We start from the raw sequence: 27,939 nt of genomic DNA on the forward strand, positions 1-27,939 counted from the left end.
CACTTAGTGAAATAGACACTCGCACAATTATGCCAGGAGTGTTCATTAAGATTTTTAAACATTATTTTCTTTATTTATAAAATGTAATATTTATGAAATAATGTTGTCTACCGTCACACCATAGGACAATTTTGAGATTTGGCTCAAAGTTCTAAAAAAAACTAACAATAACTTGGGTGTTAAAACAAGAAATTCATATAAAACAAGAAAATGTTTAACCATTTACAGTATTCTAAATTATGAAAATGTGAATTAATGTTTTATCTCCTGTGACAGTGAAAAAGCCATGTCACGTCAACTATATATATATATATATATATATATATATATATATATATATATATATATATATATATATATATATATGAATGAGACTATATGTTTCAAGTCAAGTAGCTTTTATTGTCATTTCAATGGTTGAAACATATAGCTATTGCAGTATAGTGAAATGCGACGTTTCTCTAGGTCCATATGGTGTTACATAAAACAGAAAGGGCTAATTATATATTTATAATAATTATAGAAACCATTGTTTTCCGCCTCAGTGTGTGCAGAGACTTTGGATGTTCTACAAGTGCTTCAGGTTTCTTACCCAGTCCTGACATCTCTAAAATTGTGTCTTATACCTGATGGCCTGATCTGTCGCACATGCACGCACCCACCCACACATGCACGCGCATTCATTAGAGTATATACACTGTGCAGATTGATTTAAAAAAGAAGAGAAAATTGCATCACACATACACAATGTATAAGAAAAACATATCAACCACTATAATTAATTTACTGTTGCATGAATACGATTTAATACACACAGGCGTGTGTTCTAGACACCTTAGAATCAATCCACCCAAAAAAAAAGCAGTCCAAAACCTTTGTACTAAAATGATTTTATTACAGCCAATCTTCTCTCCATTATTCCTCCAGCAAGACAATACAGTACAAGCTAAATTGTTCATTAAAACCTAGATGTTTTTTTTCCTCTCTCTCTGATTTATGAATACTTTAATATAATCTCAAACAAATCTTTTAGACATTCAGTTACATGTTTCACAATCTATACATTTTGATACAGATTACATATGAACTGTAGTGGTGATGCTCAACCAGAGAACAATGAATACTGACATTAATCTTTACAGAAATGTACCATTTCATCTTTTACAAGCCCCTTGATCCATTTTTATGTCTTCCACGTTGGCAATAAGAGTGAAATACTCTGTAAAATAACCACTGCTGATTTCAGTGGAGAGAAGACGCCGCAGTAGTGACGAAGTTTGGCTGCTGTGAGATGGCACAGTGTTTTTATTGGAGGATTAACCACCAACACCTAGAAAACGTTAGATGAATATATGTATACAACAGATACCAGTATTTTCTGTAATCAGTATTACACATCCCCTAAATTTAATCAGTAGAACAAAAGTTTAAAATTAATAAAAAATTTAAATATAAAAAGAATCAATGCTTTATCCAGACAAAGGAAGTAAACAATAACGATTGAAGGAAATGAAAAGTATTAATGTATCTAACCACAAAGATTAAGATAAACCAGAAAACTGATTCAGCCAAATTAAGCCTACAGTCTAATGTTTAAACTTAGATTGTGCTACTGTTCTATCAGGACTGTAGCCATTGTTTATGGGAGAAGATCTGAGTGATCATTTTCACCAGTTTTCTTATACAATGAAAGCATTATCTTCTGAGGCTTTCATTTGAGAAGGTGTATCAAACGTGAATGAGAAAAACAACGAAGCACGATGAATGCGACAGATGCAGACTCACTGCTGTGAGCTGATGTACAAACTCTTTCATGGAATCGGGAGAACAAAAAGTGTGCAGTGTAAAATACACACAAATCCCTGAAATCCAACCTGGAGACTCCTCCAGAGTAATTCTCCACTTACACAACTTTAGTCGAACCAGTTCATATATTCTCAGTAACTTTCTCGGCATGAGGTTTCACAATGACTCGTTTTAGACTATGTTTTTAATCTACAGTATGAACATTTCACAGATACACACACACCTGGATTTAAGCATCATGATTATTAATTAAATAAACTATATCAATAAACTTTGTCTTTAAAGGATGGTGCATTTTGGTAAGTAAGGATTTGGGGTTATATAAAAAAAATCAGAAGATTTGAATAAAAACAGAACTATGCTAAACTAAAACAGAAAACATACACCAGTGCCTCATCTCATTTGACTTGCCTTGAGAGTGAGAGAGAACAAATCTACTTTACTCACAAGTGCACAATAGTAAAAAAAAACAAAAACAAAAAAAACACGATACAAGGAAGGAATAAAAAGCGTGCATCAGAATCTGTTAAAAAGGTGAAAAAATAATAATTCAATCACTATGGATCCCAATCAGTCACCGTTTTCAAAGTGTAAACAAAACTGATTTGGAGAGCAAACAATTTTTGTTTCAAAGTGCATTCACTCGTCCGTCAGCCGAAACACTTGATCCAGGCAAACCTTGGCTTAGTGTGATGAGCACATGAGGAGGAGAAAGAGGTGGAAGTCCAAGAGAAAGGGCTCACAGGGGCATCAGCAACACTACTCATGTACCCATAGCTCCAAGCAGCGCTACCTACTCCACAGAGCACAAGACCAAGCAAGAGCGTGGATGAAAGCGAAAAACCACTATTCCATGTCAGTGTTTGGTCACATCTAAAGCTTTGTCTGGCAAATGTTCATATTCACACCGAAACCAAAGAGTTTAGCTATTTTACTTTGTCCTGAGTGAGCGCCGGCTCCCATACAGATTTGCCATTTGCACTGCTGAGCCTGCTGTCATGCCCTTAATGATTAACGCAATGTGCAGTCCTCTTCCCTTCAGACATTCTTTAGTCTCCAACACACAGCATTCTACCCTGATCAGGCTGCTGCCAATAAATACATTCATTCTACATTCATTCAGGTTTTCTGCCTCCCACTTTGTTCAGAATGGTTTAAACAAACTATCAGTAATACATGGCGACTGCAGTAAAAGTTACTCTCACAATCAGAACATGGAAGACCTGTGCCTGTATTTGGTGTTATGATGTTGGGTCCTGGCTTGTCTTTTAATGAGCCAGAAAAACAGAAAAAAAATTGAAAGGGGGAAAAAAATTACAATTAGCTTTAAAAAACAAAACAAAAACAACAACCTTCACACAACATAAAGTGCTACTGTTTGGCATTCCTTTTAAAGAAGGCACCACAAACCACTACCTATTGCATATGGCATTAAAACTTTAGCTATATTTAGGTATGCACATCCTCTTCATCTATTTCATCCCAACCTTTTTCTAGCATGGCATTCAGTTTCAATCATAAAACCTTAGGTACTTCTGATCTATTCGCTCCCCTGCAGCTGAATAAGGTATAAATTGTAAAATTTCTCACTGATGTCACTATGGCTGAATTATGACAAACCACCAAAAACAAACAAACACACAACCCTAAAAGATCATATTTTGGTCCAATATACTCGGATACATTAACCTTAAGTAACCATACACCCCCAACCCCCTTAACAAAGTGAGAATATTTTAAATAAATTTTAACTCAATTTCATGATTACATGTAACCAAATTATAGAACTTTACTTGTGGCGAATTTAAATGTAAAAGAGGAAAGTGTGTAGAATTCAGAACTTTAAACAGACAAATTTTTTCCAGGCCATAACACTTCACTAAGCAGAATAACACACGACACAAAATGGGAGCCCCCCCCGGTCTATGTAAAACATTCAACCCCTTGCATATATGCACACTGTCTACTGAATACAACTGTGAATTAAAAGGCACTCACTCACTAAGCTCAAACTGTGACATACCTGAGGTCTTTGGCTCTGTAAGGTGCTAAACGAAAGGGCAAAGCTCTAAAAAAACAAACCAGGTTTAAGTCCATCTAGTAGTAAAATGAAAAGGACACAATGTGTAACGTTTAATGAACTTATTCGAGGTGCTTGATAACTTCTAACCTTTGTTTTGAACTTAAAAATTGTGGTGAAGGTCCCTTTGATATGATCTGAATACTTTCTAAAACATGATGGTGACAATGTTGACAAACCGTCCTGGTGGCATTAGCTGAGACTCCACACAATTAACATTTTTAATCTGGATTTTAAAAAAAATACTATTGCACCGTTACGGGTGATAAACATACAATGTCTATTCAAAAGTCGTTAATCTTAAAATCCCAACCAATAAAACGAATCGTGTTAAATTAAAGCACAAAATCCTCATGTCTGGCAAAACAAGTGTATGACTGTACATATACGCTGAAGACCACCATCTCTCCCCCATAGTACACAATCATGTGGTGATTACACAGAACATTTTTGTTAAGACAAACTATAATTTAACATTCTCTCTGAAGACGAACGTTCACCTGATTCACCTGGGGCATAACAGCAGGCTGGCACTGTGGCAGGATGGGAATGTAAGCATCTCTAAAAGTTGGGTTGATTTTGGCATTTTGTCGAAAATGATTAAAACACTTCTGTCTGTTTAACATCTACCTGCTCTTTAAATGCAACAGTGCAGCTGTGTGGAGCTCCAGAAATGGTCAGAAATGTTTAAAATGTTCTCTGTATACATCATAATGCATAATCATGCATTTTAAATGCTTATAGTGTTGATTGCAAAGACAGTTAAAAGGGATTCACAGAAATCAACAGAGCATCATGTAAATTGCAGTGTTAGACAAATTTTAGCTCTGCATGTAGGCCAATTAACTGTCCTGCACAGACAGAATAGCTAGTGACCTGAGCAATGCTTATCTATACCTCACATGCTGCGTATGTGAGTGAATCAAATAGACAAAACAGGAATAGGGACAAGCAGGTTAGTGTGCCATTAAGCTGATTCTAGGTGCCCATGATCTGTCCCATAACCTGTTTTTAAGTGTGTGTGTTTATGTGTGTAGGCCTGGCACTGGTACTCTGGGATCTATGTGTAGGATAGGTGGGAGCCATTGGATATCTGAGAGGTGATGCTGGTGCTCCTGCTCATGTTCTGCTCACTGTGCCCCCCTGAAGTGGTCCTCCTGAGGGCCTGTGGGCTGTTTCTCATGGCCATACTCCCGCTGCTCTTTGGCACGGCCCCCAGGAGGCCCCCCGCCGCATGGCTCCACTGAGGAGGTGCGGCTCCAGAGACAGATCCTCCCCAGACCTGCTGGCCAGGTGCTCCTCCCTGATTTGCGTGGTACTGAAGGCCAGAGCCTGAGCAACAGCTCCACTGGGAACTCTGGGGATTGGCTGAGTGAGCCCAGCTGGCTGGTGCACCAGGAAAGCTGTTGCTCAGTGACTCAGGGGAGATATTGGCCAGCACCATGTTGCTGAAGCCGAGGCGCATGCTCTCTGAGTCGAAGGCCTCAATCTCTCGAGCTTGACGCTCCAGCAGGCTGCGGATACGCTCCGAGCGATCGTTCTGCAGAGACTGCATCTCGTCTTCGATCTGAGGGCCACAAAGACTTGCTGTCACCAATAACACAAGGCAGGCATCATTAAACACACACACAATTTATATACACACACAGTTCCCTCCAAGGGCGATTCTTTGGTTTGAATACACACTGAAGACATCTGGGATTAGGATTAAAAAGATGATGATTCAATAGATTATTTCATTGTATTTACCCCTTGAAGTATTAAAACAACATAGAACATTGCACATTTTCAATTGTCAAGAAATGTGAAGCAGCAGCAAGCAGAGATGAGGGAGATGTGGTGTGGACAAAAAAAATAAGACTGGTGACTCCTAAGGAATAAAGACCAGTGGTGTAGTCTAGTTTTTTGTGTAGTGAGTATACTGTGGGACACCCCCCCCCCCCCCCCCCAAGCCTCATACGCACCCATCCTAGAGCGACACCCTATAGGCACCACCACACTCACTAATGCATCAAATATGCATCTACATGTAATTTAGAGCATTATTAAAGACTGCTTATGTGTTATCAACATTCCAATTTATTATAAGCAACAAAAGACAGTCAGCTGAAAAAACCTGTGCTCCAGGTCCCATATTCATATAATATTTAAGGCTAAAAGTAATCAGACAGTTGGCAGCACCCATTGACTTTCACAGTAGGAAAAAATATAGACTATGAAAGTGAGTGGGTGCTGCCAACTGTCTGATTACCAACATTTTTCAAAATATCATATTTTGTGTTAAACAGAAGAAAGAAACTCACAGTTTTGGAACAAATTGAGGGTGAGGAAATAATTTTCATTTTTGGGTGAACTATACCTTTAAGAGTTACATTTAGCCTTAAATATTATATGAATATGGGACCTGGAGCACAGGTTGTATCAGCTGTCAATTTTCGATGTACATTTAAGAGTGAACAATAAACATTTGTTCAGTTTTATCACCAACACTCTTTCATTGCAGAATATTATGAACTGAATGAACCTGTAGTTTATAAAGCTTTCCAAATACATTTGTACTCGGGCTTTGGGTGAAATGTCACCCGAAGCTGCTGTAGCTTTAGGCGCAGGCTTCCGAAAACACTCAGAGCGTAGTTTGAGTCTGCTTTCGTTTCATATCTTCTTTTACATTAGTTAGTTAATTTCAAATTTGTGCTAAAAAACACCGCCAAGCAACTAATTTTCCTCCTTGGTAGGTGACGTCAGATCAGGTCACAGGCCACTGAAGCCCCAATGGTCCAAAAACGTTAGTGATTCGCAATCGCAACCACTGTCTGTGTTCGCAACACAGACGGGGTGAATTTATGAATGAAAGTTCTGTCACAAAACGGTATTGTTACATATCCTCACGCTTTTTAAGTGGGTATACGGAAATCCTTGGCCTTTCCTAGTGGGTATACGGAAATCCTTGGCCTTTCCTAGTGGGTATACGCAAATCCTTGGCCTTTCCTAGTGGGTATACGCAAATCCTTGGCCTTTCCTAGTGGGTATACGCAAATCCTTGGCCTTTCCTAGTGGGTATACGACGTATACCTGCGTATCCCGTAGACTACACCACTGATAAAGACTGCTGTGTTTAATAAGACTGGTGACTCCTGAGGAATCACAAAAAAATGTGCAGCCTGTGATCTCCTTTCTCTATTAACTGAGTCATTTGCTTGCTTGTGTGGGTGTATTTGTGGAATACCTTCTGCTCCAACAGAGCCCTGCGCAAAGATACTCTCTGCTCCAGCTCCTTCCTCTCACGATCCTGCTGTGACTCCGTCTGCATCTTAATCTTACTTTGATATGCATTCAGCAGCTCCAGTTCCTGCTGCAGCTGAATCCGCAATACCTGACACTCAGACTCCTGAGCCTCATCCAGCCGCAACTGACAAACAAAATATGGCATTTAAATAAAATAACAAAAATCAACTCTTTGCCTGAATTCCAGTGATGACCGGTATGTGTATTACTCACAGCCTGTGTGGAGAGCATGTCATTGATTGTATGGTCATACTGCTCTGCAAGGATGGCCAGCTTGCGTGTCTGCTCCTCCTTCACCCTCTTTAGCATGGTTTTGTGTTCTGACTTGGGTGTGCTTTCCAGCAGTTGGTTCTTCAATGCTTTGTATTGCCGTGTCTGGATTTTACATGCTTCTTGAAACTGCTTCTTAATCTGAACCTCTTTGAGCTGATGAAAAAACAGTGAGTGTAGACTAACATTTGGACTGCAGCAGTTAATCTGACTAATCAATAATATTGACCCTGAAAATGTATCCAGAGCGACAGTTGTGTGTGTCATTTACATAACGGATAAACAGATCTCACCAGATCTCTGTTGCTGGGGCAGAATGTAATACTAAAGTGAAGCCACAGGGGGCAGCAGTGCTAAACCTACTGTATCACACAATGCTGCTGAGGCAGATTTAAACAAACAGTTTATATATTCGTGTGTGCGTGTGTGTGTGTTTTTGTGGGTGTAAAATGCTATGCATGTTTCAAAAAGACATTTAAAATGAACGATTCAATGAAATTGTTTAAAGCATGTTGTGGCTTCAGAAGTGCACCTTCTGTTGACAGTCTGGTTCTCCAACATGTAGTATTTGCTCAATATATGACCCGCCCTGACTGACAGAGGCACTCATGTTACCTGCAGTTCAAAAATATACCTACACTAAATATCCCACATAATAGCTATTATATTTCACATAATAGCTGGTATTAATAAACTACCTTCAGACTCTTGGGCTGCTGCCGGACCTCCATGACATGCTTGCGTCGAAGCTCTCGCTCTCTGCGTTTGTTGTACTCTATCTGGTTGGTGAGCTCAGTCTGGTGCTGTAAGCGAATGAGCTCAGCCCGGGTCTTTTGGATGGTGCTCAGGTGCCTGAACTCCAGCTCCTGCATGGACTCATGGTGTCGAAGCAGCATGGCATGCTCCAGGTCCTTCTGTGTTTGACGCTTGTTTAACTCCTTCAGCATAGAGAAAATTGAAAAACATCAGTAACTTTGTGGAGAGAGCAAGAAGAGAAAAGGCTCTAGATGATATTGTGTCTGGTCAACTGTTAGGAGTGTTCAAAGCTTAGGCTAGAAGCAAGAGTGTCAATTTCCAGAGGTTTTTGCTGAGGAAAACATCTGAACAAGGGATGACCAATAAGGACTCTGGCTGTTTTTCTAGCTGGAGCTATCTATTAAAACAAGGATTCAAATGATGCTTGCTCTGCTCACCTCTCTTGCCAGGTCCTGCTCTACATTGTGCCGAATAACAAGAATACGGCGTTTGAACCTGCGGCACTCTAGCTCCAAGTACTGACGCTGCCTGCGTTGAAGGTTTGCCTCCTCTTCTGCCTGGAAGTGCTGCAAGTTCTCCTTCTGCTTTAACAGCCACTCTTGCTTTTCTTTCTTTGGTGTGGATTGATTCTCATTTAGTTCCTGATGAAGGGATATGTGAAAGAGAGGTTATAGTGTAATGTGTACAAACCCACATCTACATAAACTGTATTAGCCTGAATTATAGCAATGTTATATATATATTTAATATTAAATACAAAATTACATAAGGACATCAGCAGGAAAAGACAATCGCCTGATATGTTGATGAAACTCTAGGCTCTAAACCTAATTAAAAATTTATAGGAATAAGTCTTTGACCAAAAAAGGTATTTGGAAAAAATCAGTAATAATTTTTGCAAAGTAAATGGCCTTATTTTTTTTTTGGTAATTATACTGAAGACTTTTTATTTATTTACCCACCGTTGTCTCCCTAGTTTTATCACGTTCAGTTCCCTAATTTCACAACACTAGCCAACTCTCCATCATAAAGCAGCTACCACATGGAGTCTAAATAGCAAACATGATTCCACTAAACATGCATGAAGCCAGACAACCAGTTTTCAAACTGCTGCTAATGCTGAGTCACAAAGCAGTGCAACACACTCAGATTTGCCCTTTTCACATGCATGAGCTCAAATACACCCACGATCAGCTAGTGTGAGTGTGACTGACAGAGAGGGAGTACGCCATGACCCATTTTCCTTCATTGGCTCCAGGACATTGGCGGTTGACAAGGCTCATTTTAAAGCATTTAAAAAAAGCTTATGTGGTCTTTACAAATTCATGATGGATATTATGATCAAATAAAACAGGCTTCCCAACATCTGCAGTTTATTCTTATGCTTTAATATTACAATAGAATACAGACATACAAAATAAACAATAAATAGTATACAGTGGCTCAGTTCACCGTCACACTCCCAGATTAGTAGAAAAGGAAAACTAACTGGTCAAAACTGACTTATTAAATTTAAAAAAAAAATGAAGAATATAAAATTCTCCAGCTTATTCAAGGAGTGTTTTAACCTCTTTAAGTTGCTCCTTGCGCAGCTTGTACTCGCGTTTCTGGGACTCCAGGAAGCTGTTAAGTTCTTTCTTCTGCTGGCTTTGGATGTGCTGCTGGAACTTCTTCTCATCATTGGCAAAGTTCTTTGCCTAAAGTCAAAAATAAAGTTCTTTAAACAACTGTAAACAGATAACCTATAATAGAATAAATGAATAAACAGACTGACATTCAAATGCCTGCAAACAAGATATTGCATTGGAATTGAATGATTGTGCTCTCAATTACATCTTTTTCCAAGGCTGCCTGGTGCTTTTTGACAAGTTTGTCCATCTCAGCAGCGAAGCTGTTCCTCTGGCTCTCCAACTCCTTGTCTAATCTCAGCCTGTGTTCATCCAAGTCTGCCCTGAGCTTGTTCTCCAGAGCGAACAGCTGCTTTTGGTGCTGCCGCCGCATTCGCTTGTACCCAGATATCTGCTCCCGTAGCTCTGAGTTCTGCTCATGCTCCTGAATTTGACGAGTCACCTGGAGAAAAATCAAATATTTGTAAGCACACTATCACAGCCTTAATATCAAGTTGCTGCAGGTAAATACATTATTATTATTATTATTATTATTATTACTATTATTATTTGGGTAAACGCATTTTAGGCCGGGAAATTAAATATCAAACATGATTCATAACAAGGGATGCAAAATGAAATGGCGTCACACCAGCGAGGCTGTGCGGATGGTAGCAAAATGCTCTCTGTTGCGGTGGTGACGGCGAGGAGTCTGTGCAGGAGGAGACTGTTCTTCAGGTGGCTCACTGGGAGCCTCTGGGGTTATTTCCGGTTGACTCTCCTCCTCTTCCTGCAAAAAAACAACCACATGACACATTGGTCAATCAGGTATTGTTATAGTGTGACCATTGTTGCTAGGACAATCGTCTGGCTTCTGGACCCATGTTTCAGAAGAACAAGTGCTCATAGTAATTGTGTTCATAATATCAATGGTTTCCCATTTGTCTGTCCTAACACTAAATGCAAAAAGGTGAAACTGTGTGAAAAGTGTGTAATATACCATAGTGTTCAATGATATTACTTTAAGGCAGAACAATAGCTGGTAATATACAGCAAAATCTGGAAAACTAGTATACAAGCTTACAACTAGCCTCATTAAAGTCCCTTAATGTTGGATTCAAGACCTTCATATAATGCTTTTTTTAAATTACACATTAAAAAAATTTGACACATTGAACCACTTTTAGTAGAATACTTTTGACTGGTCATAACCAGTTTAAAATGAGCTCTGGAGCCTTTTAACCTCCAGAGTAGAAGATTTAAGGTAATGTACAGCCCTGAGTGTTGGGATGATTCAAATCAAGTGCACTGACCGGTTTAAGGTGTATGACAGAGCTGTTGGACATGACTGTGTGGTCTCCCTCCAGCAAGTCCAGCTCACTCTTGTTGTCCTCAGTAGCATCAGGTAAGCTGTTGACAGAGCTGCTCTGAGAGCTAGCACTGATGGACATGCTGGGGATGGACTGGTTGCTACCCACACTGTTCACTGTGCCTGTAGGCTCCGGCTCCTACAGCATAGAACAAACACCTTCAGTATGAACTATTGCATTAGGCAAAAAAATGTGGCTTACACACCAGGGCTCTCAAGCAGAAACCTTAACACATCAACAAAAACAAATAAATACAAAAATAAATAAAATGAATATGAAAAAGAAACAAACTCTATGTGAGAGCTAACCTCCTCCTCATCCTGGGCCTCTGCCATAGGCCCATTTTGTGGATCAGGGAATATGATTTTCTTCATCCTTCTGTACTGCAGGTTGTCCAGCTCCCTCACAGCATCTTTGGTGCGTTGGATCAGGTCTACCAGCACGGATGCGGCTCGCTCGCGCGACACAAAGACGTGCTGAAGTAGAGCAGGAGCAACCACAATGAGAACATACTAATAAATGTCAAATAAAGATGCTAAAATATTATACATTCATAGATGACTATGTTTGCACAATATAAATAGCTCGGATTGAATGGAAAATTCATTGTTGTTGTGTGATTAAACAATGAGCTGTAAACTCAGCACTATACTGAAGATCATCATTTCCATCTGTGTTATTTGTAATCCGAGTAGTGGGTTATATGTAATCTGAGTAATGGCATTTAGTGACCAAGTTTCCATAACAGCATGAAGCTTGTGAGTTCTGTCAGAGCAAAACAGGTGGCTCATGTTTGCTGAGCATGCTAACACAATTTATAAATGACCTTCTTTGTGCGTTTTAAACAAATTATAAATTATATCACTGACAGCTAAACACACCGCAGAAAGTCTTAAGTGTGTTGTGTCCTTTCATCATATGGCTTGAGAATCCCAGGTTCACCATACTAGTTAGACTTATTATTTATACATTTTCTGTTATTTATCATCAGGGCCTAAATACGATTGCATGGTCCACAACAACTTCCACAAACAAATAACCTCAGGTGACAAAAAACAAACAAAAACAACAAAAATGGATTTCAATATTTTGTCTGTTTTTGTTTTTAGGGACACTCGAGGTTAAAGAAGCTGATGAGGACCATACTATTATTTAGGCCCTAATAAATTAAAAAAAATGAAGAAATGTACAGTTCTTTTCCCCCCATGACTATGTTAATAGTGTTCATTTTCAGAACCAAAGAGCTTTTCTGCTAATGTTCCAAAAATAACATTAGTTGCTGTACCTGCAAAAGCTCTTCAGAAGTGGGCCTGTCATGAGGCAGTTTCTGGAGGCAGGAGTCCACAAAGTTTCGAAAGTAATCAGTCCTGAGGACAGAGCAGAGAAGACTGATCTTTATACAGCTCACGCCACGTTAACGGCGCTAAAGGCCTAATTAAATAATGCGTGGAGAGGTGCAGACACTGAACCACAGAAAAATCAATATGCACTGCACTCACCATTCACTTGACTGCAGGACTGGGCTCTCATTCTGTGCTATATGGTATAAGGCACTCATTGCATTCATGTTGAAAAGTGGAGGTTTTCTCTCCGCTGTAATGAAATAAAACTGAGTATCTACAGAATTATACATACTCTACATTTACACAAAAAACTAACACCACACACACAGTCTAGAAATTCAGGGTTTCCTGTAGCAGATAAACTTACCTAATTCAATACAAGTTATACCCAAAGACCAGACATCCACCTTGCCATCATACTGACCCTCATCCATAGCCAAGATCACCTCTGGGGCCATCCTAAGGCAAAAAACATGATTAGATATCTTGAAATTTGCCAGTAAATATCATAAAAAATAACATTAGGGACCCTTCACACAAACAGCATTAATACTGTTTGACCTGGATTCTCATGTAGTCTATGTAATTGTACAAGATCGGTAATGTTGCTGAAGGAGGTCCATGATATAATGATTGTGGTTCATGGGCTAAGTGATTTCTGTATACATAAAAGCAAGTGTAACCAGAAACATGGGTCTTTCATGACCTGGGTTTAAGCCAGGTGAAATTTTATTGAAGCAGCCCACAAACTTGAGTTCAGACAGTGCTGTGCTGAAACAAATACAGAGCTGTGGGTTTGGCAAAATATAATAATGTCATAGGAAACTCAGAGAAAACAGCACTCACCAATATGGAGTTCCCACAAATGAGTTAGCAGGAGAAGCAATAGAAGCAGAGCCAAAGTCAGCCAGTTTTACTTGGCCAGGTTCAGTCAGCAGGATATTCCCAGCCTTGATGTCCCTGTTTGGACAAAAAGGTATTTTAGTTCATAACATAACTTTAAACAGCCTAACAAGAGGAAACAGAATGCGAACAGACAGGATGATTTATACTATTTATGAATAAAAATAGCAAAAACTTGTTGATGCAGGCAGATAAACTGTCCTACAGTGGTGCAGTAATGCCTTTGGGATACAACTAGGCACTAATCTTAGGACAAACCTGGAACTTTAGAAACTAGACTAACACCTTGATCTGGTAGAAAAAACAAAAAACCCAAACCAAATACCATATTGAAAGACAGTCACAAGTATGTGACCAAAGAAATTTTAAATTAAAGGACCCCAGCCCAAGAGGATCGCTTGTCAGTCATATGCAGAACGTTCACATCACTATGCAAAATATAGAAACAAACCCAGATTAAGGGAGTCACTCGTACCTGTGGATCATGTTGTGGGAGTGAAGGTAAGCTATCCCTTGCAGAGCACCATGGGTAATTGCAGCTATCTCCACTTCTTGTAAGGGCTTTTTGTGTACTGTTAGAGATCAAATGAAAAATCAGACTTTTGTGCTGGGCTTTATGAAGATGAAAGCTGTTGGCACATACGGACATATCAACATGGACATGTTCAGTTCATCTGCATGTTCATTAGGAGCTGTGACTTCATCCTTCATGTCTCTGCAGTGATAGAGCATTACACAAGCATAAAAAATATCAGAGCTTACCCTCTAGGATGTCTGAAGCAGAACCCAGACAATACTCCATTACCAGCTAGACATGCAGAGGAGACAAAACATTAATAGTAAACAGACAACGTGTCACATCTCCATGTCACAGATTCACTCGAAGAGCCTGAAAGGTTATAATGCATGATGTTATTCATAAAGGCCAGTCAGCGCAGAAAGACATAGCAAAGGGAAAAATAATTCATGTGAATTTATGGGATTTCATTTTCATGCACTTGTGTACGATGTTTGGAGACAGTTGTGACAAAGAGAACACTGACCCATGCTGTGTGCTCTCTCAGGTAACAGCCTTTATACTCAATGCTGTTTGGGTGCTCTATATTCTGGAGAAATTTCACCTCCTTGATTATGTCTTGCCATTTCTAAGGGAGAGTGCAAAAAAACATGTGAATGAATGGAGAACACAATTTTCCCCTCAAGACAGGAGAAAAAATACTTTTTCTTTGCAAGACAATAAAACACAAAACCATTCACAACACACTGGTTGATAACATTCTTTTGACTGCATCTTATTAATAATAATAACAATAATCATCATCAACATATTGATGGATATCAAACTTAGTGATGCATACATACGATTCTGTGAAAACTGATTATTTCCCATGAATATTGGGAATATATTGGATATATCTATGGATTTTTAGCACTTTGTAAGATAAATTTGACAGCAGTAACAGCTTTTAAGGGTAGTAGATGACTAAGAGAGATAGTTATATGCCTATTTATATTCCTAATTATGCCTATGACTGGCAGAGGAAAAATACTACTGACAGCAACAGATAATCTTATAAAGGACAAACATTTCATTTTGAATTACATCTACGCAAGTATTTCTGAATCTACTGTACATCTTAAAAAAGGAGAACTGGACTGTTACTTTATAAATGACAGACAGCACAAAAAGAATCAGAATTATATGATTCAGGCCTCAGTGTGATTCAGGATTCATCTTAAAAATCATAATGAAATTCATATACCAACCTCGTTGGTTTGCTTTCCACTATAGGACATTTTCTTGATAGCCACCACCTCTGAGGTGCGCACATCTCGTGCCTGTGAGTAAAGTAAAAATTGTAGTGAGAAAGGGGACTTTTCTTGGCATTTGAAGCAAAACGCGTTGAATGAATTAATGTGGCAAACATTCCAATGATTTCCTTTTTGGACTGTACAGTAGATGCTTACAAAGTAAACCGCCCCAAAGCTGCCATGTCCAATCTCTCTGAGATCAGTGAATAGTCTTTCAGGATCCTCCTTGAAAAAGAGCTCAGAGATATCGGGGTCCTTCAGGCTCCCCGCTCGAACAGCGTTGGGCATGCTGGGTAGGGGCGGGGCCTGAGCCGCAGCCACCAGGGATTATCCGGGTCTGCGACGCAACAGCCCCCGGATATGGCTCATCTGCAGGACAATGACCTCATACAGATATACACCTAAACACACAAAAATAGAGACATTAGAGAAATATTAGGGATCTATATACCTTTTAACTTCATGGATTTTTGTTCATAAACCATTAGGGGACATTGGTATGCTTTAAGCCAAAAGCAGGATTCCAGTAAAAGTTCATACAAATTCAAGTTCAAAAGAGTAAAAAGCTCATACAAATTCTAAAAGTACAATTCAGTTCATTATTGTTACAGAGAGTCTTGATTATCTGGTGCATTAAATAATGGAAAAATCTGCCTAACTAGAACTTTGCAGCCAGTTCACAGCAGTTCCAGCATCTTCATTTTGCTTCCCTCGATGTTGTGTTCAAATATGAGGTGACGGTTCGCTGTCGGGCCTCAAATTGTATGGACATTGCATCAGCTTTGGACAACATACCCAATCTTTTGCTAACATATTTGTCAACAAAACAAAAGTCTGATGGGTGATATGCTTTAATGGGCAATCTTTGAGATATTTAAAGCAATAGCATTATGAATGTTGCTTCGGCTATCATGAATGCTCTTTTTCACCTGTTGAATGAAAAGCTGTGCACAGATGTTCACATCATTCATCCATTAAGGAGTGAGAGAGAGAACGAGAGAGACATCTGCCGTGTGAAAAGATTTTAATACATGTAGACTTTTGTTTATGAAATAAATAATACTCAAGTCTGAGCACATAGAAAATAATATTAGGCCTTCGGTCAAAATCCAATGTCCAAAAATGGCACAAAACCAAGCACACTGAGAATCCTGACCATTATAACTCCACTAGGAATATAAACAGCACCGGATCCTGTATTATCCTCATTCTTTCATAATAACCGGGAGCAGATGTCGGAACACATTTCTGTAGACGTTTCCGTGGTTTAAAATAGCCAACCTATCTACAATCTTCAACATGGGCAGTATTTATAGACACACAGCAGCCCATAGCATACTTGGCAAATGTGTGCAAAAGTAGGAATAAATGAAGACTGAGACAGACATAGAAGGAATGGGATTGCAAAGACTAGTAATTTATAAGCACTTACTACTGACTAGTATTAACCTGGCCAGATAACCTGTATATAAAATATGATCTTCAGTGTTCATTAAATTGAGATAAAAAGGCATACATGTTAATATTCCACTTTTAGTATAAACATTTTGAGCCCAATAAAACAATAAGACAATTCTATCACCTTAGTCTTGCAACAATATTAATTACAGGCAATATTGCCGCTATGTGACTGTAGTTTACAGCCCATTGCTGCTACAGTTTTCTCACACGGCATTGTTCTGTAGTCGCTGCACTGCGTAGCTATTGTATGGCATTCACTTTCTGCTGTACAGTTCTGTGTACTTATCGTCTCGTGTCTCACACTCGTCTCACGCTGTTTTGTATTTTGTTATGTATATAGAGAAAGGACAACTGAAAACCCACAGGACTTCTCTTGGATTTCGTTGAGCCTTTCTTCAGAGAAAGATAGCAGCATGTAAAAACACGGAGCGGCACGGACGGATAGGAGCGGTGCGCTGTGTAAGAGAGTCAGCGACAGATGACCGAATGCTGAGCTGACTGTGCAGAACAGTGTGTTCCTCTGCTGTGTGAGAGAGGAAATATGCAGCAGACACACAGACACTCATAGCACCGTCATTCCCCACCAGACCCTGAGCACTCATCAGCTCTCTCCCTTTCTCTCACGCCTCTGTGGAGAGCACAAGGACTGCTGAAGTGCATGAATCATTTCAGAAAACCGCAGTAATATCACTTAAAAGAACTGCAAGTACTGCATTTCATTACCAAAAGCATACATCACCATCAACACCCCAAAAAATGTAAAATAGAAAATATATATGTATATAAGTATTGCAACAATACACACCCGCTTAAGATTATGTACTGTAATGGAAAAAATTGCATTACTCATTAAAATTATATTTTTAATATTAATTGTGGGCTCAAAATTGGAGAGCATCTAACACACACACACACACGCCCCCATCTAACACACACACACACACACGCCCCCATCTAACACACACACACACGCCCCCATCTAACACACACACACACACACGCCCCCATCTAACACACACACACACGCCCCCATCTAACACACACACACACGCCCCCATCTAACACACACCCACGCCCCCCACGCCCCCTACACACACACACGCCCCCTCCACACACACACACGCCCCCTCCACACACACACACACACACGCCCCGTCCACACACACACGCCCCGTCCACACACACACACCCACGCCCCCGCCCCACACACACCCCACACTCCCCTCCACCACACACTCCACCCCCCTCCCACCACACACACACCCCCCTCCACACACACACACACCAGCTCCCCCTCCACACACACACACTCCCCCGTCCACCCACCACCCACCCACCTCCCCCTCCACACACACCCACCCTCCACACCCACACGCTCCCCCCTCCCCACACTCCCCCCCCCCCCCTCCCCACCCCCCCCCTCTCCCCACCCCCCCTCCCCTCCCCCCACACCCACACCCCCCCCTCCCCCCACCCACCCACACTCCCCACACACACCCCACCACCTCGCCCCCTCCCCCCACCCCCTCTCCCCCCTCCACCCCCCCCTCTCCCCACTTCACCCCCCACCCTCACCCACACCCACACACCCCCCCGCACCCCACCCCACACCCCGCCCCCTCCCACCCACCCACCCACCCCCCCTCACTCCACACACCCTCTCCCCCCTCACCCCCTCCCCCCTCCCCACACCCCCCCCACACCCTCTCCCCCTCCCACCCCCCCACACACCCTCCCCTCCCCCACCCCCCCGCTCCCCCTCCCCCCCACACCCACTCTCCCCCTCCCCCCTACCCCCCCCTCACACTCCCCCCTCCCCACACCCACCCTCCCCTCTCCCACCACCCTCCCCCTCCACCACACAGCCCCCTGCCCCTCCTCCCACCCACCCCACGCCCCCTCCTCCTCCCCTCACACCCACCCACGCCTCCCTCTCCCCCTCCCACACACCACCCACTCCCCCTCCCCACACCCCCCCCTCACCCCCGCCACACACAAATGTCTCATTAACGTATTGTGGCCTACTTTAATAATACTATTGCAAAGGTCAATGTTGAGAGAATGATAAATAAATGATGTGCAACCCTAAACTGGTCCTGGAAAAATGTTTGTTAATTCTCAGCTGAAACTAACAAGGCAACAACGCCCCCTCCACACACACACGCCCCCTCCACACACACACACACACGCCCCCTCCACACACACACACACACGCCCCCTCCACACACACACACACACACACACACATACGCCCCCTCGCCCCCTCCACACGCCCCCTCGCCACACACACACACGCCCCCTCGCCCCCTCCACACACACACACACACGCCCCCTCCACACACACACACACACACTCCCCCTCGCCCCCTCCACACACCCCACTCCCACACACACACACCACGCCCCTCCACCCCCACACACCCACACCCCCCCCTCCCCACCCACCACCCCCACCCCCCCCCTCCCCCACCCCCACACCACACCCACCACACACACACCCCACACACCCCCCTCCCCCCCCACACACCCCCCGCCCCCTCCACCACCCCCACACTCCCACTCTCCCACCACACCCCACCCCGCCCCCTCCCCACCACCACCCCACCCACACACCCCCTCCCACCACACCCTCCCCCCCACACCACTCCCCCTCCCACACCCACGCCCCCTCCCCCACCCCCCCTCCCCACCCCTCTCCACACCCCACCCCCCCTCCACCCCCACACCCGCCCCCCTCCCCCACACCACCCCACCCTCACCACACACGCCCCTCCCACCCACACACACCACGCCCCCTCCACACCCACACACACCCACCCCCACCCCACCACACCCCCCCCCCACACACACACCCCCCCACCCACCACACACACACACACACGCCCCGTCCACACACACACACACACACCCCCTCCACACACACACCACACACGCCCCCCTCCCCACACCCCCCCCCACACACACAGCCCCCTCCACACACACACGCGCCCCCGCCACACACACACCCGCCCCCTCCACACACACACACACGCCCCCTCCACACACACACACACGCCCCCTCCACACACACACACACGCCCCCTCCACACACACACACACGCCCCCTCCTCCACACACACACACGCCCCCTCCCCACACACCACACCACCCCCCTCCACCCACACACCACCCCCCCCCCCTCCACACACACACACGCGCCCCCTCCACACACACACACGCGCCCCCTCCACACACACACACGCCCCCTCCACACACACACACGCCCCCTCCACACACACACACGCCCCCTCCACACACACACACACACACACGCCCCCTCCACACACACACCCCCTCCACACACACACACACACACACACACGCCCCCTCCACACACCCTCCTCCACACACACACACACACACACACACACACACACACACACACGCCCCCTCCACACACAAATGTCTCATTAACGTATTGTGGCCTACTTTAATAATACTATTGCAAAGGTCAATGTTGAGAGAATGATAAATAAATGATGTGCAACCCTAAACTGGTCCTGGAAAAATGTTTGTTAATTCTCAGCTGAAACTAACAAGGCAACAGCCACCTGTTCTCTGAAGTCCCCGCACACTAAGCTGGACAGTGCAGTCATGAAAGATTTTGCTCTAGCCTTTTTGAACACATACCCCAGTTTCCTAGGCAACCACATCCACGAGCCGGTGAGCAAAGAGCCACCAAACTCTGCTCGGTGCCAGGCTCTCTGACACAGCATGTGTTAGTTCTGTGCATGCTGAGTGACCGTCTGATACACCAACAGACACAGGAAAAGAAGTAGATAAAAATGATCAACATTCGCACTGTGTAAAGCATTCCCAGCATTCCAAGCCTTTGGTCACATCTTCCTCATGATATTCCGACACTAGACGTGGCACAGATCCTGCAGGATCAGATATTAAGAAGCTCAAATGACAAGTATACAAAGATGTTTTACTTCAAATTCATTTAAAATTTCAAATGTTTTCGTTTATTTTGTCTACTTCTGCACAATGTTATTTAAAAAAAAGTAAAAAAAGAAAAAAAGAAAAAGTAATTAAACCGTTCTTTGAAATCAGTCCATCTGATGCCTCAAGAGGATTAAGAACATGTGAAGGATCTTTTAAACACATACAGTAAAAAGTTCATTGTAACTTCTGCTTTCATCTTGGCAGGCCTGTACAATAAATTGTGACTAGTTCTGCTGGGATTTACAACTTCTAATAAAGTTTTAATTATCGTAATTACAATATTTCAAATAGAACTCCTGAGAAAATTTCAAAGCCCACATTTCTGTGCTTGATGTCATCAGACTGTATATAAAGAACAACAAAATAACAGCAGTCTGATGGCACATCTGAAGTAAGGCAACATTTCCCCAGGAGAACCAGTTCGGTCATGAATTTGGTACGAACACAAGAGATTAACTTCAGCAGCCTACAAAGTGCAGAAACAGTTCTTAGGCACATGATATAATGAAAGGCAATGACATCAGACAAAAACAATGACAGCCATTTCCCTTAGGAACATACTGTTGTGCTAAAACTCAATTAGCAAATAAGCACTGTGATAAAGATTTGATCTGTAAGTGAGAGCGCGCTATTATATGAACCAGATACAATCATCTGCAATTTTACTAAATATTTACAAAAATGCTGAAGATTGGAAAAAGCCCAAGCGGATACCCAGAGGTGTATAGGAGTTCCTACACAATGGAAGATCAGTATATTCACATAATCTGGTCAATTTAATGGCATCTTTATAAATGCAAAAAAAAAAAAATGGAGATGGCTGGGAAGGGAAATAGATTTTATACAATCATTCAAAACATGCCTTACTGTATCATCAGAGCATCTGCTAGGCTTCTGAATCGGGTTGTTACTCTGGCTTGTCTTGCTGATTGGGGAAGGATTCTGACACCAATGAAAAGTGTGACAAACAGAAATTGCTGAGATGAAAAGCTCTGGTGAAGACTGAAGGGGATGTGGTAGCCTAGTGGTTAAAGTGTTGGGCTACCAATCGGAAGGTTGTGAGTTTGATTCTTACGTCTACCAAGCTGTCACTGCTGGGCCCCTGAGCAAGGCCCTTAACCCTCAATTGCTCAGTTGTATAAAAATGTAAGTCGCTCTGGATAAGGGTGTCTGCTAAATGCTGTAAATGTAAATGTAAGACTTGTGTAATGGCAGAAACTAAACAGTAATTCTTATGGAAAACTACTGGAAGGGTTGGCAATTTTTTCCCTCACGAATGATTAGAATGAAAGTGTTTTTCATCTGTTTGAAGCAACATTTTAATCTACACGTGTTGACTGATGCTATATTTTAATGGACTTCGGACTGCTGTTTTGTAGGGTTAATATTTCAGTAGATTGTGGATATCCGTTTGTGCAATTTTAGTCACAACTCTTAAGTTCTGTAAATTGTATCTACCAACCAACATGCCAGTTGATAAGCAAAATTTGCTCCATCACCAAAAGAGCATAGAAAAAAAAAATTCCACCCCGTCCCAGCAATTTGCCTCATCATTTTTCCAAACTCATGCTTGCAATGACGCATCAGTGTACCTTTGGGTGTCTCTTTACGCAATGGAACAGCTTAAGTTACGTTCACATGTTCCACTTGCCTCCAAAATGAAACGTCCTCAAGAGATCATTTGTATAGAAACTTCTCCAGTGTGTATATATGCATCAGAGATGAAGGAGAAACAGTGTGCTCTTTTGCTATTGCCATAGAAATATGGTCACAATGGCAAAGTGCACAACTGTCTGAGTCTGTGAAGCGATTCTAATTGTCACGTCACACATTTTTGACTTGGTTAATACTTAAAAAGTTAATAATTCAGGCTATTAAAAGCTTTAATCCAAACATATGGATTCAGCATAATAGCATAATCCAACTATGCTAGATATGTTTTTTCCATGCATTTTTTTTATTGTGTGTCCCTGTATGCGAGTTAGTACATGCACTTCACTCCCATTGAAATTGCTGTGCCAGGTCATTCAGTATTTGCCTAAAGTCTTAGCTTTTTTTTTTACATTGCTGCTCAAACTATAAGAAAAGCTCATGTCAGCCAAAATTCTCTCACTCATAGTAACTGATTCTTGGCTACTTTTATTAAATAAAAGGTCTGATTTTATGAGATTTTAGACTTTTTGATTCTGCAGATATGCCCATGTGAAATATGGATTCTATATAAGCCCCATTAAACTTGTATTCTATTATTTCTCTGCTATGCGTTCTAAAATAGTGTCTTGTTTGTTGCTTTTTGGCTCTGTATCGTTCCCCCACCCTGCCGAGCGCTGCTCAGATGATCAGCTGCACAGACACAATGAAGAGAACTGAGAAATGATCTGATGCATTGGTCACAAGACCAGCCTGTGCTTCTGCTTCCCACCGACTCACCAGCTGCCTCACACCCTGGCACTGAGCTCCGCTCTCTTAATGCCAGCACACACACACACACACCACAATAAATTCACACTGTACAGCCAATCACATGGCTCACTGACCTATACACTGCCCACAATAACCCAACACACCAGAGAAACACTAACATACTACAACATCTGTGCGCGCGCTGGTAATCATTTCTGTCAGCAAAAACACTTAATATAGACAACATGAGTCTACAATTGTACATAAGGAATCTAATGTACCAAGAACAGACAGGACTCTTACAGACTGAAGCACCAACAGACTGAATTCTCACTGTGTCGATATGTTATGTGGTTTCTCGTTAGCACATTCTACTTATGTTAAAATGGAACGGTTAATGCAGACCGTAGAGCCAAGATGCAGATAAGTCCATGGTATGGCATCCAACACACTTGCATGGAATGCAGCAGGACAAGACAATAAAGCAGGAGGGCAGGAACTCCCTGTGCATGCGTTCCTGTCTCACACTTCAGCTACTTCCTCATCACACAAGCTAGACACTTAATCAGCACCTCTAGAGAGCACAACTTCCAAATCATCTAAAGTATTTCTACTACCCTGCTGAATCCACTGCTGAAGAAAAATACACTCAAGTTAAAGCAGCTTCCAACATACTTTTAAAAACGGTGTGACCTGGACGCATGTAATGTCTGTCTTCAACGGTGCTCGAGTTATAAAGGTTGTGCCCTGAGACGATTACAGTGCATTTATGGATGTCCTGACTGTAACCTTGTGAGTCACATGACAACAAGCTGCTCCACCTGTGTTGATCATTTCATTTGCAAATAATTTTAGGGCATATTGTATGCAACCTCGGTGAATAAACGAGGGACATTTTAAAGCTCAAAGGCATTGAAAAAAGATGCGTCTCAGTTTCTGCCTTTAATAACATACAATGAAATAAACAAAATAAAGCATGCACCACATCTAAATTTTAACAGGATTTGCAAATAACTAGCAAAAATAATTCTAAATATAATAACAAATAGAGAAAAGGCCTAAGACATGGGGCTAAACAAAGCCGTACACAATGCCTCAAATATACACTGTAAATGAATCAGCTTGACTGCATTCATGCACATGCTGCATTAACTCTATTAAATAATTACATTCAATAGAACTTGTACTTGAATGTATTGAATTTGATACTCTAGAATAAATAGCAACGAGTGGCTTTGTACTTCATTGGAAGTGAAGCTACTGTGAATAAAAGGGTGCAAAAGACTAAATACCGTACTTTGTTATTCATTGCAGTTTTTTTTTAATCATTTTACCAGCATCAATCTGATCTGAAACATGTCTTACCACACTAGGAAATCAGTTCTGTCAGAGAGTTCTTCTCAAGTACAAACTAGCATATTAGAGTAACAAGTCAGAATTGATTAGCTAAAGTTAGAGACAAATGCTCTGTAAGTAATTAAAGAAAATCAGTGCAAACCAGAAGGTAAATACAATCTGCATGTTGGTGTGGAGAGACTGCAGGGAGCTCCAAGTGATGCTGGGAAGAAAGACAGAGGCTTATATTTAAGTGACAGCAATGAGATCAGGAAAAAGAGAGAAAGAGGACAGTGTCTCCCATAAACAGATGCACCATTCAGTCGGTTAGACACACCCTCAGTTTGCATGTGTCTGTGAAACAAACCCATAAACAAATCCGGCAGGCCTCTGAAGCAGATGCTTATAAGATTATAATTACTGAACCCTTTACAATCAGTGTGATGAGAATCACGTCAACTCACTTGCTGGACACACGCAGTGTTGTAGCTTTGGTGTCTTTCTATATCCCAGGCCACAAAAGAACATTGCAAAACCTGACCACAAGCAACGCTTATTTACCCAAAACGAGTTCTAATCTAACATCTAGATTCCAATGAAATGGAATCAGACTTCCCGTTTGGTGGGATGGGGGTTGAAAGATTAGTTAGTTTCTCCTAAGGAAGAATATATATATAGAGGCCCGAGATTCATCAAGCTCAACTCTCCAAATTCACACCGCTTTATTTAACAAAACAGCAAAGCCAAGGTTTTAACAGCAGTTTGAAAGCGAGTGTGAGCAAGCATCCACGTCCTACTGCACGGAAAAGCTGCCTTCTTTTACAGTCAGCTCGAGGTGCAAACCACACCTTGGTGCACTTGTCATTATGCATTAAGAAAACTGGAAAGAGAAACTGTTATAAGGAGAGAATAAGCAAGTGCAGGGTTACTTCCTGGCTGTTTCGGTGTTTCAGTTTGAACACATCTTACTCCAGCCATGTCCAATCTTATCCACAATGGGCCGGTGTGGGTGCAGGTTTTCATTCCAACCAAGCAGAAGCCACACCTGATTCCACCTGTTTAATCAGTTGTGCTTGGCTTTTAGTAGGCTCTGGTGTGGCTTCTGCTTGGTTGGGATGAAAACCTGCACACAGGCCCTTTCTGGATAAGATTGGACACCGCCGTCTTACTCGATTCTCCAATCGCAAACTCATCAACAAACCCATCACAGGTTGAAATAAATGCTAGAACAAGATGCAACACTCTGTACTGCACAGAGACTGAATAGCAAAGTTTCTCAATGTAGGGTGTGAAGAATTATGGTTTGTTTTTAATTGTTTACAGTGATGAAACTCATTATATTGACTATTTATTAGCCTATTTGACTAGTCACTTGAGTTTAACCAAGTCCAAACCAAGCTGGGCTTAATGTTTCAGTGAGTGGACAGTTAAGGAAACAGAAACCTCCAATACACCAATAATAAAGAAAACATTACTGTACACATCTGAATAACCTTCATTAAATGTGGATGATTTGTATGGAGTTATATATACATACATGTTATCTTATCACAGAAAAAAAACGTGTTGGCTGAACAATCACACACCAAAAATAAGCGTATGATAAAGGAATATATAAAACTACACAAAACTAAGGATCTACACAATTGTTTACAAATACACAGGCACTAGCTTAGCTTGGGAGCTTAAATTGGTACAAAACCTCACAATCTAAGGTTAAATATCAGAAGGTTTACCGTGATAAAAGTATACCGTGTATACTGAATATAGTTATCGCATTTATAAATCCTTTATACGCGAATAGAAGTAGTTAATGTTAACGTATAGACGCACAGTGAAGGTATTTTCTGTCAGTAGCAGTTGCCAAGCTCCTAGCTAGCTTTAGTTAGCAAGCTAAATCACTAGCACGTCGCTACTTACCGTTCCCACAGCCAGGCTGGGTGGCTAAGGCAGTTAGCGTAGCTGCTTTTAGGGTTCAACTGGAGAAATAGTCCACAAATTGTTTATTATTCGAACACGACAGCTGTTTACCCAAATTTCTGTTCGGTTTTAGGGCTTTCTGGATAACTCATCAAACGGCATGATCAAACTGTCGATAACTTATGGAAGTGCATTAAGGAACTGGTCCAGGATAGTGAAACTCCAGCCCGGGCTAACGGTGGCCCAGTCACTCGCCTTCTCCCTGAGCGGTAATAAAAATGGCGTCCGGCACTTCCAGTCTCTTCTGACAAGTTTGACGCGCGTATAAAACGCGCCAACGTGCAGCACTGATCTTCGAAAAGACGACCACACCCTGACAGACCGAACAGCTAAAGGCTGGGCGAATTGGAAATTGCTATAGCACGCACAGAGACGCGTTCACAGTGAGCATGTTGTGGTGCTTTTCTTCGCTAGTTTGTTCCTGGAAGGCCGACCGGTCCCGCCCTAACGCTGGGGGAAACACCCACTCAGCCCTGACACACACACATACACGCACTCACACATAGACACACACTCACTCACTCATACACACACTCACTTTGCCCTGGGACAGTCTCTCTCTCTCTCTCTCTCTCTCTCTCTCTCTCTCTCTCTCTCTCTCTCTCTCTCTCTCTGCCTGCATGACTAAAAATACCTCTTCATTATTCAGTAATGCTGACTGTGCTCAATAAAATAAATAATTACACCCATCTGTAATTTTCTGTGTAAAACACTAGCAGTCATCCTATTGAAACAACTTGTTCATTCATGTTTTATCCTATTTAATAGAGGAATACATTACAATACAGCCATACATTCATTCATGTCCAGTATTCAAATGTTTTCAGAACAGACATAAGACTTGTGTGAGAGTGTGTGTATGTGTGTGTGTGTGTGTGTGTGTGTGTGAGAGAGAGAGAGAGAGAGAGAGAGAGAGAGAGAGAGAGAGAGAGTGAGTGAGTGAGTGAGTGAGTGTGTGTGAGTGTATGTGTTTTAAATATCTAAATACAAACGGTTCATAAAAGTCAAACTGCCAGGTCCATTGCTGAACACAATATATACAAATCTATAGAATCTATACACAAATATATGCAAATCTTTTATCAACAGACATTTAAACACTTCAGAATGTTCAGGCAGAGATACCAGATGTTTTATTGGTATATTAATAGTCTAAACAATTCAGGTTCAAAGGAGAAAAACATGAAAAAAATGTTTACAGTAGTTCAAAATGTTCAAAATGTTACTAATATAAAGATCAATGTAAATATAAAAGGTCTAAGTCATAAGTACAGTCAGTATAAGTATTAGAGAGGAAACAAGGGAAAATTTCTAACAAACCTTTCGATGGTAAGCCATAGCACAATGTGGCTTTGCATTATAAGGTATAAGCTATACATCACTGAGGTTAGAAGTAAACAGCATCACAGTGCTGTCCTCGGTTATCCAAACAACCAATTGGTAAACAGAACACCGAGCGGATGCTGTGGATTGGACCCCGAACAGCAGTCTGTCTCAGCCAATAGCAACGTGGGATTTCTGCTCCCTGTATCCAGGCGAAC

At 41.9% G+C, this 27,939-nt stretch overlaps 1 protein-coding gene across 2 annotated transcripts; it reads right to left on the reverse strand.

Annotated features, from left to right (window-relative positions):
- Window positions 1-874: 874 nt before the first annotated feature.
- Window positions 875-27,813, reverse strand: taok1a (TAO kinase 1a). 2 transcript variants are annotated; one of them, XM_027147477.2, is made up of 20 exons: window positions 27,719-27,813; window positions 15,389-15,633; window positions 15,188-15,259; window positions 14,464-14,565; window positions 14,183-14,228; window positions 13,896-13,992; window positions 13,364-13,477; window positions 12,885-12,976; window positions 12,674-12,767; window positions 12,460-12,541; window positions 11,483-11,650; window positions 11,118-11,312; window positions 10,457-10,594; window positions 10,031-10,267; window positions 9,766-9,894; window positions 8,635-8,838; window positions 8,140-8,379; window positions 7,385-7,597; window positions 7,113-7,295; window positions 875-5,453 (listed from the first exon to the last, which is right to left on the reverse strand). In XM_027147477.2, exons 2-20 carry the CDS (start codon window positions 15,518-15,520, stop codon window positions 4,947-4,949), a joined length of 3,045 nt encoding a protein of 1,014 aa, XP_027003278.1. In that variant the 5' UTR covers window positions 15,521-15,633; window positions 27,719-27,813; the 3' UTR covers window positions 875-4,946. The 2 variants fall into 2 exon arrangements, with proteins under 2 accessions (XP_027003278.1, XP_027003275.1); XM_027147474.2 differs by lacking the exon at window positions 27,719-27,813 and adding an exon at window positions 26,339-26,889.
- Window positions 27,814-27,939: the final 126 nt, after the last annotated feature.

Source organism: Tachysurus fulvidraco, chromosome 11 (assembly GCF_022655615.1).
Source record: "Tachysurus fulvidraco isolate hzauxx_2018 chromosome 11, HZAU_PFXX_2.0, whole genome shotgun sequence".
Taxonomy (NCBI): Eukaryota; Metazoa; Chordata; class Actinopteri; order Siluriformes; family Bagridae; genus Tachysurus; species Tachysurus fulvidraco.

Bases quoted from the DNA above. Each gene is read 5' to 3' on its own strand.
- taok1a (XM_027147477.2), bottom strand. From the start codon at position 15,520: ATGCCCAACGCTGTTCGAGCGGGGAGCCTGAAGGACCCCGATATCTCT. The intron at 15,260-15,388 runs GTAAGCATCTAC...CTTTACTCACAG, and splicing joins GCTTTGGGGCGGTTTACTTT to GCACGAGATGTGCGCACCTC. The intron at 7,598-8,139 runs GTAGTTTATTAA...TTTTTTCATCAG, and splicing joins AGCAGCCCAAGAGTCTGAAG to CTCAAAGAGGTTCAGATTAA.